This window comes from Hyperolius riggenbachi, chromosome 12, assembly GCF_040937935.1.
Source record: "Hyperolius riggenbachi isolate aHypRig1 chromosome 12, aHypRig1.pri, whole genome shotgun sequence".
Taxonomy (NCBI): Eukaryota; Metazoa; Chordata; class Amphibia; order Anura; family Hyperoliidae; genus Hyperolius; species Hyperolius riggenbachi.
Genome location: NC_090657.1, coordinates 227,091,632 through 227,110,418, shown reverse-complemented (window position 1 = coordinate 227,110,418; position 18,787 = coordinate 227,091,632). Strand labels below are relative to the sequence as shown.

Here is an 18,787-nt window from a genome sequence, read left to right as displayed (position 1 = left end):
CGAGGACCACCATGACTCCATGACCTTCTCAGTGGTTGAAGAACCAATGGTGGAGTAACGTGGACTTCCTATGGGTTTGAACCTCCCACTTGACTGGTGGACATCCCCTGCCCCAAGTGGCATTCCATCTCCTTCCCTCCGCTGGAGGTTTCTAGGCGAACACACAATATAAGCCACCCCCATCTCTGCTTTATACAAACCTTCCAGGACTTCTATAAAAATAACGCACGCTCAACTGGTTTCCATGACGATTTGCATTGAGAGACTTTTAATACCTCCCTGTCACTACTAGTGGCCTCCGATGGCGGGGGATGGTGAAATCTACCGTACAATGTTCATCTCTTATCGATCTGCTCTCTCGCCTCATTGTCCTCCTTTATGATCTCTCTCCCCCTCATTGTCCCCCTTTCTGATCTCTCTCCCCCTCATTGTCCTCCTTTATGATCTCTCTCCCCCTCATTGTCCCCCTTTCTGATCTCTCCTCCTGATAGACCCCCTTTATGATCTCTCCCCCCTCATTGTCCCCCTTTCTGATCTCTCCCCCTCATTGTCCCCCTTTCTGATCTCTTCCCCCCCCCCCCCCTTTCTGATCTCTTGCCCTCACTGCCCCCCCACCTTTCTGATATCTCCCATATTTCTCACCTCTCTCTACATCTTTCCTCCATAGTTCTTCACTCTCACATGTATAGTGTCCTTATAATGGCAGGAAGCCCCTCCACCAGTGTGCACCCCTGTGTCAGTGAGCAGGCTGCATGCAGTGTCAGTGAGCAGTCTGCACCCCTGTGTCAGTGAGCGGTCTGCACCCCTGTGTCAGTGAGCAGGCTGCACCCCTGTGTCAGTGAGCAGCCTGCACCCGTCAGTGAGAAGGCTGCACCCCTGTGTCAGTGAGCAGGCTGCACCCCTGTGTCAGTGAGCAGCCTGCACCCGTCAGTGAGAAGGCTGCACCCCTGTGTCAGTGAGCAGGCTGCACGCAGTGTGTCAGTGAGCAGCCTGCACGCAGTGTGTCAGTGCACCCCTGTGTCAGTGAGCAGGCTGCACCCCTGTGTCAGTGAGCAGCCTGCACCCGTCAGTGAGAAGGCTGCACCCCTGTGTCAGTGAGCAGGCTGCACGCAGTGTGTCAGTGAGCAGCCTGCACGCAGTGTGTCAGTGCACCCCTGTGTCAGTGAGCAGGCTGCACCCCTGTGTCAGTAAGCAGGCTGCACCCCTGTGTCAGTAAGCAGGCTGCACCCCTGTGTCAGTGAGCAGGCTGCACGCAGTGTGTCAGTGAGCAGCCTGCATGCAGTGTGTCAGTGCACCCCTGTGTCAGTGAGCAGGCTGCATGCAGTGTCAGTGAGGAGGCTGCACCCCTGTGTCAGTGAACAGCCTGCATGCATTGTGTCGGTTAGCAGGCTGCATGCAGTGTTAGTGAGCGGTCTGCACCCCTGTGTTGGTTAGCAGGCTGCATGCAGTGTGTCAGTGAGCGGTCTGCACCCCTGTGTCAGTGAGCAGGCTGCATGCAGTGTGTCCTCCATCAGTCATCAGTGTAATTTTCCAGAAGGAAAAGTCTCTGTTCTGTGCGATACTGTGCATTGTAGTGTTGTTCTGCTTATGTTTGTTATTTACTGGTTTATGATCTTCCACTAGGCCTTTAAAGGGAACCTAAACTGAGAAGGATATGGATATTTTTCCTTTTAAAATACCAGTTGCCTGAATCGCCTGCTGATCCTGTGTCTCTAATACTTTCAGCCACAGCCCCTTAACAAGCATGCAGATGATCAGGTGCTCTGACTGAAGTCAGACTGGATTAGCTGCATGCTTGTTTCAGGTGTGTGATTCAGACACTACTGCAGCCAAAGAGATGACCAGGACTGCTAGGCAACTGGTATTGTTTAAAAAGGAAACATCCATATCCCCTTAGTTTAGGTTCCCTTTAACCTGTCAGTAGACATTTCTGCAGCTGTTATACGCCAGGAGTTGCCTGGTTTGAGCTCACAACTCTTGTTTCTCCTGTGAAAAAGTCTTCTAAGTCGTCCTGGTATTATCGATGTTCCAGCAGTAGGGTAGCAATAGTGGATGCAGAGGTAGCAACAACACCAGGGCCCCTGGACCAGAGGGGCCCTCCTTCAGCCACTTTACTAGTGCTTTATTGATGCTAAGCTGATAATGACCCCTATATGTACTTTAATTGCTTGTAAACATTAATAGACTGTTCCCCTCTCCAGCCTACACCTCCCTGATACTGGAGCTGTCTCCTCCCCTGCTTACACCTCCCTGACACTGCGGCTGTCCCCTCCCCTGCTTACACCTCCCTGATACTGCATCTGCCCCCTCCCCTGCTTACACCTCCCTGATACTGCAGCTGTCTCCTTCCCTTCTTACACCTCTCTGATACTGCATCTGTTCCCTCCACTGCTTACACCTCTCTGACACTGCTGACACTGCAGCTGTCTCCTTCCCTTCTTACACCTCTCTGACACTGCAGCTGTCTCCACCCCTGCTTACACCTCTCTGACACTGCAGCTCTCTCCTTCCCTTCTTACACCTCTCTGACACTGCAGCTGTCTCCACCCCTGCTTACACCTCCCTGATACTGCATCTGTCCCCTCCCCTGCTTACACCTCCCTGATACTGCAGCTGTCTCCTCCCCTGCTTACACCTCCCTGATACTGCAGCTGTCTCCGCCCCTGCTTACACCTCCCTGATACTGGAGCTGTCTCCTCCCCAGCTTACACCTCCCTGATACTGCAGCTGTCTCCGCCCCTGCTTACACCTCCCTGATACTGGAGCTGTCTCCTCCCCAGCTTACACCTCCCTGATACTGCAGCTGTCCTCTCCCCTGCTTACACCTCCCTGGTGCTTCAGCTGTCCTCTCCCCTGCTTACACCTCCCTGGTGCTTCAGCTGTCCCCTCCCCTGCTTACACCTCTGACACTGCAGCTGTCCCCTCCCCTGCTTACACCTCCCTGCTACTGCAGCTGTCCCCTCCCCTGCTTACACCTCCCTGCTACTGCAGCTGCCCCCTCCCCTGCTTACACCTCCCCGACACTGCAGCTGTCCCCTCCCCTGCTTACACCTCCCTGACACTGCAGCTGTCCCCTCCCCTGCTTACACCTCTCTGACACTGCAGCTGTCCCCTCCCCTGCTTACACCTCTCTGACACTGCAGCTGTCCCCTCCCCTGCTTACACCTCTCTGACACTGCAGCTGTCCCCTCCCCTGCTTACACCTCTCTGACACTGCAGCTGTCCCCTCCCCTGCTTACACCTCTCTGACACTGCAGCTGTCCCCTCCCCTGCTTACACCTCTCTGACACTGCAGCTGTCCCCTCCCCTGCTTACACCGCTCTGACACTGCGGCTGTCCTTGAAAGGTTTTTGTGCTCCATATCAATTATTGTATATAGAGCACTTGAGGGGGCCCAATGTGAAACTTTTTTTCTGTGGCCAGAGCTCGTAAACCATATTACTGTGTTCCAGAATACACTGTATCCCTTCCATGTAGTATATACATTAGCACAGTCTGCAGAGAACTGTAGGGGCCCGTTCTCAATGGGGCGATTAAGCGGGCAATTCCCATAAATTGTGTTTTGTTTTGTGTTTTTTTTTAAAGCGTTAGCGCAAGTAATGGCAGGTATCTCACTTCTGCAATTGCAAACCGCAGTGCATGCAGCAGTTTTCCATGAGTAATTCTAGAGCGATCACAATACAGTGCTTAAAAATCGCTAATCAAGATCGCTCAAAAGTGTACATTGGTTTTACCATGCTAATCACAGTAACGTCATCCACACAAAATGCTATTTCTAAGCGCAAGCATTTTGCAACTGCAAGTGAGAATGGGCCCTAACAATCCTGAACCAATATTGTTGATGCAGAAGTTGAGTTCCTACTCCATCTACTGGTGATCAGCAGTTCTGCAGGAAACAAAATTCAGTTTCTCCTCTCCCAAAACCTCCCAGCATCAACTCCAACATCCATAGACTAGGTAATAAAGCTTTCGGAGGAGGGAAATCGCACCCTCAGCCCTACAGTGTAGCCTGGAGCTGTATGTCCATCCGTATGTATGTATCTGTATGTCCATGCTTCAGCTGGAAGCTTGAGGAACAAATCCTAGAACTCCATTCAGGTGGTCTTAGAATGTGAAAGGCTCCAGTTACTGTCTGACCATATAAAACCCGTCTGACTGTGTGCTCTCTGCCAGCAGGACACTACGGAAAAGAGATCTATCGCAGTGGAGGACCCGATATACACAATTTCATCTCGTCTGGCTTTGTGACTCTGGGACGAGGACATCTCAAGGGTACAGTACAATATTTTCTCTTCTTTTTGTATATTTGGATGTTTCTGTACCTCGTATGACAATTTCCACTGTCCCGTCAGTTTCTGATGTTGTACCAGCTGCTACCTGTGAAGTCTAGAGAGGTTTCCACCTTCTGGTTGGCGTTCTATGTGTTTCGTATCTTTAGGACTCTCTAATGCATCTTGGTTGTCATCCAAGAGAATCCACAGCTTTTTTCATACATACCATTAGTGTTAATGTAGCCCTTCTTGACGTCATTGGGCTGAAATTTACTTTGGATCTCTTGAAAGGTTAAGATGACCTGTGAAATGTTTGTTATTGAAATTGTTGTTTCTGAATCTGGTGTCAACAACGTTTAATTGTTGAGGGACATTTTAAGTGCGAGTACGGACCGTGATTTGTGAGTCATGTGACCAGAGGCCTAACATTTCTAGTTGGAAGAGCAGTTATTGCTCCGTTAAGGCAGCTAAAGCAATATTCATATTAACTGCAGCCTACCAGTTGGCTAGGAGCTACTGACATCACTGAGGTAGGATATCTTGCTGATGTCATTAGTTCATTGGCAGGCCAACGGTCTAAATGTTGGCCCCTCTCTCTTAATGTGGTAATAGCAAGGAATGTTAGCAGCAGGGTTGTATATATGTGCAGATACTGAGAGTAAAATTCAATCCATTCCAAGCTGTAACCTGTTCTTCCAAACCTTGAGCTGGTTTCCATTGTCAGTAACATGGATGGCTTTTGAGGGGGGTTGTAATTAAAATGTAAGTCTGATCTATTTGAAGGTCATACATGGTGATGAAGGGACACCCTGTCTTTTAAAGGATACCCGAACTGAAATGTGACATAATGAGATAGACGTGTATGTACAGTGCCTAGCACACAAATGACTATGCTGTGTTCCTTTTTTTCTTTCTCTGCCTGAAAGAGTTAAATATCAGGATATCAGGTATGTAAGTGGCTGACTCAGTTCTGACTCAGACAGGAAGTGACTACAGTGTGACCCTCACTGATAAGAAATTGCCCTTTTTTAACTCTTTCTTGCTCTCAGAAGCCATTTTCTGCTAGAAAAGTGTTTTATAGTTGGGATTTTTTATCAGTGAGGGTCACACTGTAGTCACTTCCTGTCTGAGTCAGCCACTTGCATAACTGATATTTAACTCTTTCAGGCAGAGAAAGAAAAAAGGAACACAGCATAGTTATTTGTGTGCTAGGCACTGTACATACACATGTCTATCTTATTATGTCACATTTCAGTTCGGGTATCCTTTTAAAGAGGTTTTTTTCGACCATTAAAATATTTGGTGTAATAGAAAAGAGCAGTGTTGTGAAAATTGTTGAGCGGTTTGAAAGCTAGTAACAAAGCTTTGAGAATGTTCTTGGGTGGATGTTGAGGAAACGGCAATATTTATGAACTGTAATAAGAAAATCTGGCAGCACTTTCCCCTCTGGAGATGGTCAATGTAATGCCAATATTACCAAATTGCATGCAAATTAACGCCGTCCGCACGCAGCTTGCAATTGGGCTAATGGCTGTGACGTTCCTTGATTTTGATTGGCTCAGTTCCAAGTGGCACAAAGATTAAATTACATTTGCAGGAAATCTGGAATTAATAGAGGGGTTTGGGTGTGGAAACACCCTCTGGAAAAATACACCGGAGACCAATAAGAAGGGAGCCCAATGGTGTGATACGTAAAGACAAGTGATAATCATGGAAATAAAAAGAACTACTCACAAAGGTGGGTTGCAGAGGGGCAACTGACCGCAGGAAGCAGGTGGAGACAAGCCTGACTCCTCTCGGGTGGGGTCACCGGGGACCTGGATGTAGTCGCACTCCTTTTGAAAAAAGAAAGGAGACAGATCTCTACCGTGGTAGAACTACGGGCGCTGTGTCTCCGCCCCTCAGACAGGTGAAGTGTGGGGGTAATGGATGCACAATTTGGGTAAAAGAAGCACCCTGGTGTGTGATGAAAACGTTCAAAAACAGAGCCTCACCAAGCTAAACGTATCACTAAGTTTGGCACTGTTATTGGCCTGAGGAAGCGGGCTCAGACCCGCAAAACGCGTTGCCTGTGCTTTCACTAAATTAAAATCTTTTGTTGTTACAAATATTTTGTCATTATTGAGGTAAGCTACCTCATTACCTTTTAAACTGTTTTGTAACGTTTTTAACGCACTCCAGGGCGCCACTTTTACCCAAATAGTGCTGGAATTAATAGCGTCTTGTTGACCATCTCCATTGGGCAACTTTCATGGAGGATGATCTGGGGTCCACAACCCAGTGGTGAAATACCACAGAGTATACTACAGGTTGTAAGTCTCTCCTCAGCCCACATTCTCCAACTTGTCCTCTTACGTTCTTGTCGGGAGAAGGCTGAGACGTGGAGTTTAGTTGAACCGTCAGCATTGAGTTTGGTGTCCCATCTTTGCACACTGTTACAGTTCTGTGGAAGAAGCTCTTCCAGGACTCTTCTGAGACAGACTTCCTTCTAATGGTATCCGTCTCTTTCATGTTAGATATTGCCAGCACGTCGTCCTCTCCACATCATAGCCTAGTAAAGTTTAACATTAAACGTGATTAGGAGGATTGTGACTTGAGGTTTCATTCATGATGGACATCTGACCTGGCAGCTCTTTCTCCCAGCAAATAAGCAGACTCAAATGTGTGACATTTACAGGCTTCTATTAAGTGCCATCTCTTCTTTGAAGGTGACTGTGACACCGCAGTAGGTGACATTTACAGTCCATGCGACTTTTCAGTTCCGTCAAGATTTTTTTTTCTTTTAAGAGGGTTGGAAATGAAAGTAAAACTTTATTTTAATAGCTGTGAATTGAAACGTGTGAAGTAACTATGAATAGTTAGCTTTGCCGTGGAGAAAGTCGGAGTTGTGGAGGATTCTGGGCCAGGAACCAGACATGACTTTCTCCAGCAGTGTGGACAAGTCGTGTCCAGAGATGATGGTGTTTCTTGTTATGGCTGAATTCACTTCTTTATTATTTTGTTTAATCCAATCCCAGGATGCATTACATTTCCATGCAAGTTCAATAAATTACAGCTTAGTAGCTATCTGTAGTTGCTGACAAACATGGAGGCTGAAGGACATTGTGTTGGTGGCATTGATGAGTGCACAACTGCTGTGTTTGGAGCAAAGGATACCGGTGAAGGCACTACCTAATGGACTCAGTACTAAGACCTCTTACAATGTGGCATTACCTTGTCTCGTCCCCTCTAAGCCTTCCTCCGCATCGAGCAGAGGCTTGGGAATGTCAGAGTTGGGCGCCATGTTTGACAGTTCCTGAGAAGATCCTCAGAAGTTGCAGATATTTTTCCATCTTGTAATGTGAGTGTCACAGTCGTGTCATCTTGTGCTCATCTCATTAAGGCAGAAGATGTTACAACTGATCACTGCAGAGCGATGTGTGTCATTTATGAGCAGAACCTGTTTAGCTCTGCTGATTAGTGATGGGCTGAACCTAATTTGTAATTAGTCTCACCCAGGTGGTAGAAGTTGTGGCTAGCAAAACGCTGAATAATACGCACCGCTGCAGGTCAAATAAATCCTCACCTAGTAGCTTTGGTTTGCCAACCTCAACTTCTACCTTCTGCACTGGGATAATCAACCTTCTAAGACAATGCTTGTTTTTTCTTACCATGAGTGGTAGGGCATTGCTCTTATGCAGATAGCAAGTTGCAGCCAAAAGCCAGAGAGGTGGAGCCTGGCAGTCTCAGGTGGGGTGCTTGATTACTTCAGGGGTGGGTCTATATTACCTCATAATAAGCTCAGGGATAAGGTTTGCCAACATTAAGTGTGGTGCTTTATAATCTCATGAATTGTGCTTGGCAACCTTGGGGTGGAGCTTGGTATCTTCAGGGGTGGTGCTTAGTATCTTCAAGGGTGGTGCTTGGTAACATTGGGATGGAGCTTATTATCTTCCGGGGTGGTGCTTAGTATCTTCAGGGGTGGTGCTTGGCAACCTTAGGGTGGACTGTGACATTTGGGAGCAGTTTATCAGGTAGACGAGGGAGTTATCTGCAGATATATATCCAGTTTAATGGTAGCTGTGAAATCACATATTTTGTGCAGAGGTTCTCCATCTGTATATGCTGATCTCAGACACATTTTCCGTTTTGTGGAACGCAGTTGTTGGATAGTCACCTCTTATGACAGAAATTCACTTGACAGTTGTAGCTGTGCGCTTATCTGAGCCACATTTGAAATTCAGATTCCCACCTAGTAACCTGAAATTTGAAATGCAAGACTGCTTTGTCAACACTGATATTATTCCAGATATGAGTGTTAACATTCCGCCATGTGGGGGACAGTGACGTGTGATGACTGGAGGGAGGAGGAGTAGACCATATAAACTGCAATATGTTCGTAACAAACAGATGCCTCCTATCCCACATCTGTGATCTCTAAAGACTACCATACACCAGAGGGAATGCTGGGGGTTTGAAGGAGGGGTCACCGGGGGAGGACTGAGTGCTAGGGGTCTTGGGGGGGGGGGGGGGGTTGTGAAGGACACTGGGGGCAGGAAGGGTGTGGAGGAGGAGGCAATGGGGGGAGGAGGAAGTGCTAGGGGTTTGGAGGAGGGATGTGGAGGAGGAGGAGGGAGCACTAGGGGTTTAGGGGGAGGGGTGTGAAGGAGGAGCATGGAGATGGAGGAGTGTGGAGGAGGAGACACCCGGGGGAGGAGGAAGTGCTAGGGCTTTGGTGGAGGGGACACACGGAATGAGGGGGGAGGGAGCCTGGGGGGTTTGGGGGGAAGGGGGGGCGTGTGGGTTTGGAGGAGGGGTGTGGAGAAGCGCACACTGGGGATATGGGGAGGGGTGTGGAGGAGGGGACACTGGATGAGGGGGGAGGGAGTGCTCAGGGTTTGGTGGGAGGGGAGGAGGTAGTGCTGTGAGTTTAGTGGGAGTGTAGTGGAGGAGGGGACACAGGAGATGGGGGGGATGCTGAGGGTTGGGGGAGGGAAGTGGGGGAGGGACTGGCCATCTCTGATTACCATCTCCACCCCCAGTGGAAAAAGGGTTAAATTACTGGACACACAGACTATGCAGAGTCCCTCCATTGCCAATCCAGGACTCGGCCATTCCGCATACAGACTGCTCAGTAACACGGCCTGACCAAGCGTCCAGGAGGACGCGAAACGGCCGTCGCTAGGCCCACATCTGTCCTTTACTCCCACCTCCCATGCGGACAGGCCTACACCTGGAATTATAAGGTATCACATCTTCAATATTTGCAGGATTTATATGCAATCATGGAATATGCTATGCACACAATCCATTTTGATGTTGAACACTGGCAATAAATGTGTATGCTTAAGACGGAAGATGCACGCTATCTGTTTGTTTTATGCATAGTTCAAGTTTCTTCCTTCAAATTGTGGAGAGGAGCACACGTCTTGTACAAGCAATCTACATAGCATATAACCTGTCAGCAACAAATTGACCACTTTGGGCACACCATACTCTCACAAAAGCTGGGAGCAACACACCTCTTAAAGGAGAAGTGCCACGCCATTCTGTTTCTTTTTTAAATAACTTTTTGAGAGAATGTTACCATAACTGTTTTATCGATATAAAGAGAATAAATACCAATGCTCATTAAATTTACGGAGAAACCCTAGATGATTATTTGTATTTATTCTCTTTATTCCTATAGGTTTATGCTTTTATGTAGTCTGGTAGCGTATCAGGTAGGAGAAGCTCACGTTTTTCCCATATACTGTATTAAACATTATTTTTTGTGACCGTGCAGGCTTATGATTTGTGTCATTGTGCGGGGGGTTGACCGTACTGGCACTTTGAGGCCAGCGCTGACAATTGGGAGGTTCCAGCGCCCCTTGCCCCGCCTTGTTTGTAGAGTGTCTTCATGCTGAACTGCCCATCATTGTTACCGCCTCATGACGTCATCCCGCTCGTGCGTCAGCTAGCGTTGCAGCTAGGAGGCGTCACGTACGGGCGGGTGGTCGTGTCTTTCAGTTGACACGCAAGGAAGGAGGTGAGGACGTGTCAGCGCTTCTTGCTACACGCGATTGGCCGCCTCAAGTGAATATTGGATAACTGGGCGTGCCTGGTGCTATGGAGGATGTGCATTTAGCAGTATACTTTTAGGCTGGATTCACACTATAAGCGCTTTTGTAAGCATTTGCGTTTAATTAGCTCTTGCTGAGGGTTTGTTAATAAAAAAAAAAAAAAAAAACATTCACTTTCATAAAAATCGCGTTAAAAATTGCTACAATTGGCGCAATCGGATATGCGAAAAATGTACGCGATCACTGCAATTTTTACGTGATTTTTACAGTGATTTTCATGAAAGTGAATGGGAGCTATTTTTTTTTTTTTTTAAACGCTCAGCAAGCGCTAATTAAACGCCAACTCTTACAAAAGCGCTTACAGTGTGCCTTACTCTAACATGGCAAGTGAGTGTTTTTGCATATTAGGCAGACAGTCTCCTCTCAGGTCCGCTCCGGGGTCACACACACAGTGATGTGTGTATTTAGTATTTAATGGTATATGGATTCATGTTTTTAATGGTTATGAGCAGATTGATAAACAGCGGTCTGTCACTGCTGCCACTAGAATGCAAAAAACAGCTATAATATACACAGCGGTGCCAGTCCTCTTGTATCTGCTGGATTGTGCTCCCCAGGAGGCACTGGGGTGGGACTAAGGCACGCAGTTTTGTCTTTTTGGTCGGTGCTCCCTTCCTTCTGTTTTTTTACTTACTGTCCTCAGAGGAGCTCACAATGTAATCCTACCATAGTCATAGTCTAATGTCCTACCATATTATTATTAATTATTTATATAGCGCTGACATCTTCTGCAGCACCTTACAGAGTACATAGTCATGTCACTGACTGTCCTCAGAGGAGCTCACACTCTAATCCTACCATAGTTATAGTCTAATGTCCTACCATATTATTATTATGTATTTATATAGCACTGACATCTCCTGCAGCACTTTACAGAGTACATAGTCATGTCACTGACTGTCCTCAGAGGAGCTCACAATGTAATCCTACCATAGTCATAGTCTAATGTCCTACCATATTATTATGTATTTATATAGCACTGACATCTTCTGCAGCACTTTACAGAGTACATAGTCATGTCACTGACTGTCCTCAGAGGAGCTCACACTCTGATCCTACCATAGTCATAGTCTAATGTCCTACCATATTATTATTATGTATTTATATAGCACTGACATCTTCTGCAGCACTTTACAGAGTACATAATCATATCACTGCCTGTTCCCAGAGGAGCTCACAATCTAATCCCTACCATAGTCCTAGTGTTCTGTCCTGCCATATTTATATAATGCTGTCCTGTTTTGCAGGTAATTTTCTCCACCTGCATGAGTAACTGTACAGAGCAGGATCCCTTGCTCCTCATTTCCGGTGAGTTTTCGGTAGAGGTGACCTCCGGGCCTGATTGTCTCTGTGGCGTTATTACTTCCAATGCGTAGGGCTGAACGAGGAGATTTTTTATTTCTAAACACAATCGCTTGTTTGATTGGAGCGCCGCTATAATTTCTTCTTTCTTGTTGGAGAGTCTTGCGGATAAATTAGACTTTTTTCTTCATTGTTTACCTGGTATTCTGCTGCTGAGTTGGGGCAATAAAATGAAGTGTAAATATATTCTGTACGTTTCTTTTTTCTCTCTTTTTCCTCTCTTTTTCCGAGCGCAGCAATTTCAGCTGGAAACTCGTCCCGCCGCCGTCCATTGTCCGCCGCCTCACGGCCTCATTATCCCTCGCCATTCTGCAAAATTACTTTTTTGTGATTATTTTCCCAAGTCAGCGTGAATCGGCTGCCTTCCCATCTACCTCCCCAATAACTTCACCGAACGGCGTATGCAAATGCGTCCCCCCAAATGGCTGCGATTGGCTGTGCGGAGAGCGGCATTCGCATGTGGCCAGACTCGCAATGTGGGGAGAGGGAAACCGTAATAATAAAGTGACATTTTCTTATGCAAATAGACAACTTTTTCCAACACAATGCCGGAACCGCCGCAACATTTCCAATTAAAATATCACGGCAAAAAAAAAAACGGGCAAAATGAGTTTCTATGTTAAGCCGCCTTTGCATTCCCTACTTCAGCTGGGCTGCTTTTCAGTGTAACTTTATTTTTTGTAAAATCTCAATTTACTGTTTGTTGATGTAAAAGCCTTTGAAAGTAACAAATATATGAATTAATGAAATAGCGCTGTGAATTTAACCAACTATCAACTGCTGCCAGTGTCCACGGCGGCCTGGAGGGGGAATAGTAATGAACGCCGCCAGGACTTTGGGGGGGGGGGGGGGGGGTGGCTTCACCCTACAGCCAAATTTGCCGTCACAGTTTTTGCATGTATCCTTTTCTGTTTCAAAATGTTTTAGTTTTAATTTTTCATAAAAAATGGGATAACATCCGCATTAGGTCACAGACCATTATATAAGAAAGGCTTGACGCACAGACCAAAATTGAACATCATTTTAGAGTCCAAAAAAGGGAAGTATCCATTAGTCCTGCCAAGACATCTCATCCGAAATCACGTAAAGAGTAACTGAGGGTAACATCACAGCACGGTCATGAGCCATGCCGCCAGCAAGCAAGCAAATATTGACCGTAATTATTCACCTGCTTTTTGGTACTTTTTTTAATTGCAGAGTGCTGAAAACAGAAAAAATGATCTCCTAGGAGAAAATGTGAGAGAAAAAGTGAATTAGATCGGTCCTATTTGTCCCAGATAAGATTGGAGAGGATAAATGAGTTCCAGGAGGGGATTCTTGACAAAAGTTCTATATTTTCAGAAAGGCGGGTACAGTATCTTGTAGGCAGCTGAGGAGGTCCTGGTTGTGGCAGCTGAGGAGGTCCTGGTTGTGGCAGCTGAGGAGGTCCTGGTTGTGGCAGCTGAGGAGGTCCTGGTTGTGGCAGCTGAGGAGGTCCTGGTTGTGGCAGCTGAGGAGGTCCTGGTTGTGGCAGCTGAGGAGGTCCTGGTTGTGGCAGCTGAGGAGGTCCTGGTTGTGGCAGCTGAGGAGGTCCTGGTTGTGGCAGCTGAGGAGGTCCTGGTTGTGGCAGCTGAGGAGGTCCTGCATGTGGCAGCTGAGGAGGTCCTGCATGTGGCAGCTGAGGAGGTCCTGCATGTGGCAGCTGAGGAGGTCCTGCTTGTGGCAGCTGAGGAGGTCCTGCTTGTGGCAGCTGAGGAGGTCCTGCTTGTGGCAGCTGAGGAGGTCCTGCTTGTGGCAGCTGAGGAGGTCCTGCTTGTGGCAGCTGAGGAGGTCCTGCTTGTGGCAGCTGAGGAGGTCCTGGTTGTGGCAGCTGAGGAGGTCCTGGTTGTGGCAGCTGAGGAGGTCCTGGTTGTGGCAGCTGAGGAGGTCCTTGTTGTGGCAGCTGAGGAGGTCCTTGTTGTGGCAGCTGAAGAGGTCCTTGTTGTGGCAGCTGAAGAGGTCCTTGTTGTGGCAGCTGAGGAGGTCCTCGTTGTTGTGGCAGCTGAGGAAGTCCTCGTTGTTGTGGCAGCTGAGGAAGTCCTCGTTGTTGTGGCAGCTGAGGAGGTGGTCCTTTCTTCTTTTGGCACCTGAGGTCCTCCTTGTTGTGGCAGCTGAGGAGGTGGTCCTCGTTGTGACAGCTGAGGAGGTCCTTGTTGTGGCTGCTGAGGAAGTCCTTGTCGTTGTGGCAGTTGAGTCAAGCTCCTCTGAGAGCCTGGCAGAACCTCTTATAATCCTAACTGTCGAAAGACATGTAATCGGCAATGTATTATTTAACAGGGACAGATAGTCCAAGCTAAGGTTCAGTCGTGTTTTGGTGATCTGGTAATATAGAAGTATTAAATGATACCAACCACTCTATAATCTTTGGAGCACTGTAGTCTGACTTTAGGGTATTCCCACCAGATGTGCACCTTTTGTCTCAGTTGGGTTGGGAGAATATTTTCCTTTCAGCAGGTCAGGAATGATCGTTTGGATTCCTGGCAGATGGTGGCAGTTTGTAATTAGGGCATTCCGACCAGATGTGTACGTTTGTCTTGGTTGAGTTGAATTGTGGCAGAATATTTTCTGTACTTTCAGCAGGTTAGGAATGGTCGATAGGGCACCTGGCAGGAATGGTGACAGATTTAGAAGCTGTGGAGGAATGTTGTGGTAGAATCTCTGTAATTGGAAGAGGGGCCAATTAGAGTGCAGGCTTCCCGAGGCCTGGCTGCACGCTGTTCATTATCTCACTGGGAGTTTTCCGATGTCAGATGGCCCAGCTGGTGACCGGGGACGTGATGGCCAATCAATATATCATGTCCATATAAAAGATGAAATGACGGCCACTTCTCTATGATTACAAGGCAGCCGGAAAGCCATCGATTCCCGCTTGTGATTCCGCTTGTTACATGAAATTGGTTCATTGATAGTCAGCGGTCAGAGTAGGGGGGAGGGGAGGAAATGAGCAGCAGTAGAATGTGTCCAGGGACCTCTGATGCTCTGCAGGGAACACTGGGCTCATTTTACTGTGATGTGTGTTTCATAGGAATGTTCTATGTGTGGAATGAGCAGGACTGTCATAGTGCCTGTTGTCTGGTTTACATTCTCTCTTTATCGTTAGGCGATTTGCTCCAGACTCCTCATCATGGGAGGAAGGTAGAGATGGCTTCCACTTCTATGCAGATCGGGTTGGAGACCCGGCTCTTTGGAAATAGTTTGAGCCTTTCCCCAACCTGTTGGGCCTCAATAACTGTTTTTGAAGGTTCTCAGAAACGTCCTTTATTGGAACCATGACTGTCATGAATGATACGGAAGTCGAGACGATTATCGATTCTGTATCGTTCCGCGAAGCAGAGCAGAATGTCACTTTCTGTTTTAAATGTACAAGAAATTCATTTTTTCCCCCTCTCTTCTTTGGCTTCCCCATCACCTACTCTGAATTAGAGTAGGCCCCTCACCCGTCCACTTCCTCATAGCTATTCACACCGAGGCGCTACGACCAAATGCTGGCCTGTACAGCACAAAGCAGATAGCGATCAGTCCTTTTGGTTTCCACTAAAAAAAACCTGATTTTTCCCTCTCAAAACTGTGAACAGACAATAGACAAACTTCATTTCTTAATAATTCAAGATGTGGTTGTCGCAGACAAAAGACAAATATATTTCCCGGTTCCTAAAAATCAGCCTAATAGATCATCCAAATTGTAGCAGCTTAGTGGCTACAGGAACAGAGTTGTTCGGCGTTCACTAAGCACACGTGTTACCTTACTGCTATTTGGTGTCATTTGATCCAACATCGGCCGCAGGTTACAAATCTGCCCTCGGATTCGCTGTGCGCCAATCCAGACAGAAATGGCGCAGGTTATTGGTAAATGGTGTCATTCTAGGCTTTTACAAAAACCCTGCCTATCGTGCTCCGCAGGAGGTAAACACACCTACTTTTCAGGTAGGACAGCCCACTAAGTCAGATTTTATAAAAGTCTGGTCCATCGGCGACCATTTTAGTCCCCAAAATTCCATCAACTAAAGACCTTCACCCTCTTGCTCCAGGAGACCAGAGCACATGGACCACCATAACATGCTTTGTTCCAAGGACTCGGATATCAGTGCCTGCATTTGAACTGGACTTTATTTCTTTCAATATCCCCACAAGGACTGCTAAGTGAAGTAAACCTCATCATTATTTCCCTTTTATTTCAAGCTTAGTGTTTCTATGTTAATTAGCGTATGTAAATGTGTGTAATGCATTTTTGTTATTAAAGCGTTTAAACATCGTTTTACAGTTATGACCTGTTCCTGAACATACACAATCGTACATACTCCTCCGAAAACGTTACCTTGTGTTCTATCTTGTATCTACAACCTGTATGCTTGAATCGGGCACAGATAGACAGATCTGGCGCCAATCCCTGCATACAGCTAAGGGTTAAGTTAGTGTTCTCAGTGTGTTAAAGAGACACTGAAGCGAGAATAATTCTCGCTTCAGAGCTCATAGTTAGCAGGGGCACGTGTGCCCCTGCTAAAACGCCGCTATCCTGCGGCTAAAAGGGGGTCCCTTCACACCCAACCCCCCCCCACAAAATCAACGACCAAATTGGTCGTAGATTTTGCTGCTCCTGGAGGGAGGGCTAACGGCTGCAGCTCTGCCTCTAGTCGCGTCTATCAGCGGCGCATCGCCGCCTCTCCCCCGCCCCTCTCAGTGAAGGAAGACTGAGAGGGGCGGGGGAGAGGCGGAGATACGCGCTGACAGACGCGCGTGGGGCAGGGCTGCGGCGGTTAGCCCTGCCTCAATCCGGCTGCACGGAGGGGATTTCGGGGGGTAAGGGACCCCCGTTTAGCCGCGCGATAGCAGCGTTTTTAGCAGGGGCACACATGTCCCTGCTAACTATGAGCTCTGAAGCGAGATTTATTCTCGCTTCAGAGTCTCTTTAATATAGTTACAGTTGTGCGCTGACTCACACGTGGTGGCAAGCATTTGAATTGTATGTGTGTGGTGAATCCTTTGGAGTCAGGACACTCCTCTCGGCTAGTCGGTTCATAGATTGTGAATCCACATATGGGCACCTATGCGCAAAGTGACAGCGAGACCGAGTTTCTGACTCTGAGCGATTGACCCAATCGAGGATCAGTCTTTGTGGTTCTTGACAGTGATGTCTCCACACACCTGTGCTTTAAAGACTCAGACTTGGATGGTGACCCCGAAATTTGTCCTATAAATAAGTCTTCCACAATCACACCTGATTATTATCCCATCGGGGGTAAGGACAGATAAGCTGGCAATCCCACCGGCTGGCATACGTCCACCTCACACAGACGGAGGCCTTGCTTCCCTTTCCCCAATAAACAGACGAGGCTGATGTTCAGAACTTCATGCTCTGTCGGATGAAGGTGAGGCACGGGTCTTGGTTTTGGTTAGATTTCTGCAGGATTATTGAATGCTGAATTCAGAGAGAGAGATCTCGGTCCAGCGTCCATCTGTTCCTCCAGCAGGGAGAGGAGGAATCAGGCCTGCACTCCCCCAGCTCTGTATAATCTATAACTCAGCGGAAAGGTAATTGCAATCAGCGTGTAGTGACGTCCTGTCAGCCTGGAGATGGGGCGCATCATGCAGATTGATGTGTGCGGAGTGTCAGGCTGTCAGACGTGCGAAGCAAGCAAGGCACAGGAACAGGGGAACCGCTTTTACCTACATTCCAAATCATGGTGGCTGTTTGTTTTATTTATAAGGCGCCAATTTATTCCACAGCTCTGGACAATAAATAAGGTTACAGATGGGTGCAACAATAGCCCCTGCAAGGGATGCAGCCGCAGGAGGGCCCTTAGGGGAAAATCCAGAGGGGGAGCCCATGGCTCAGGGGCCCTCCAGGGCTGTTTTTAGGGGTAGGAAGTGGAGCAGCACAGGAAGGGGGAGCAGCGGGCACACACAGCAGCAGGAAGGAGGGCTCAGCTCTCCCCCCCCCCCCCCCCCACCTCAGGCTCCCCCTCCAGCAATGACAGCAGCAGGCAGGGAATGCGGACTTAGCTCTTCCACATTCATGCGTCGGACGTCCGCAGGGTCACACTCTACTTCCTGAGCTAATCAGGAAATCGAGAGAGCGGCACTGCAGAGAAGAGCGGATGTTGCATGGAATGCGGAAGAGGTGAGTCCACGTTCCCTGCTCACTGCCATCATTGCTGGAGGGGGAGTCTGAGGTGAGGTGGCAGGAGTCGGGCTCCGATCCCCACTGCTGATTTCCCCTGTGGCACCTATACCTGGCTATCTATACTGGGGGCACCTATACCTGGCTATCTATACTGGGGGCACCTATACCTGGCTATCTATACTGGGGGCACCTATACCTGGCTATCTATACTGGGGGCACCTATACCTGGCTATCTATACTGCGGGCACCTATACCTGGCTATCTATACTGGGGGCACCTATACCTGGCTATCTATACTGGGGGCACCTATACCTGGCTATCTATACTGGGGGCACCTATACCTGGCTATCTATACTGGGGGCACCTATACCTGGCTATCTATACTGGGGGCACCTATACCTGGCTATCTATACTGGGGGCACCTATACCTGGCTATCTATACTGGGGGCACCTATACCTGGCTACCTATACTGGGGGCACCTATACCTGGCTACCTATACTGGGGGCACCTATACCTGGCTATCTATACTGGGGGCACCTATACCTGGCTATCTATACTGGGGGCACCTATACCTTGCTACCTATACTGGGGGCACCTATACCTGGCTACCTATACTGGGGGCACCTATACCTGGCTACCTATACTGGGGGCACCTATACCTGGCTACCTATACTGGGGGCACCTATACCTGGCTACCTATACTGGGGGCACCTATACCTGGCTATCTATACTGGGGGCACCTATACCTGGCTATCTATACTGGGGGCACCTATACCTGGCTACCTATACTGGGGGCACCTATACCTGGCTTCTTATACTGGGCGCACCTATACCTGGCTTCCTATACTGGGGGCACCTATACCTGGCTACCTATACTGGGGGCACCTATACCTGGCTACCTATACTGGGGGCA

At 48.1% G+C, this 18,787-nt stretch overlaps 1 protein-coding gene across 9 annotated transcripts in view; it reads left to right on the top strand.

Annotated features, from left to right (window-relative positions):
* The window catches only part of SHISA6 (shisa family member 6), a 434,141-nt gene that overhangs the window by 249,874 nt on the left and 165,480 nt on the right, over positions 1-18,787 (top strand). For 6 of the 9 annotated variants that reach the window (XM_068261892.1, XM_068261891.1, XM_068261889.1 and 3 more), the window contains one exon: positions 4,174-4,272. In XM_068261892.1, coding sequence (XP_068117993.1) covers positions 4,174-4,272 — 99 coding nt within the window. The remainder of the gene's footprint in view (positions 1-4,173; positions 4,273-18,787) is intronic. The other 3 variants (XM_068261893.1, XM_068261890.1, XM_068261887.1) reach the window with 1 other exon arrangement.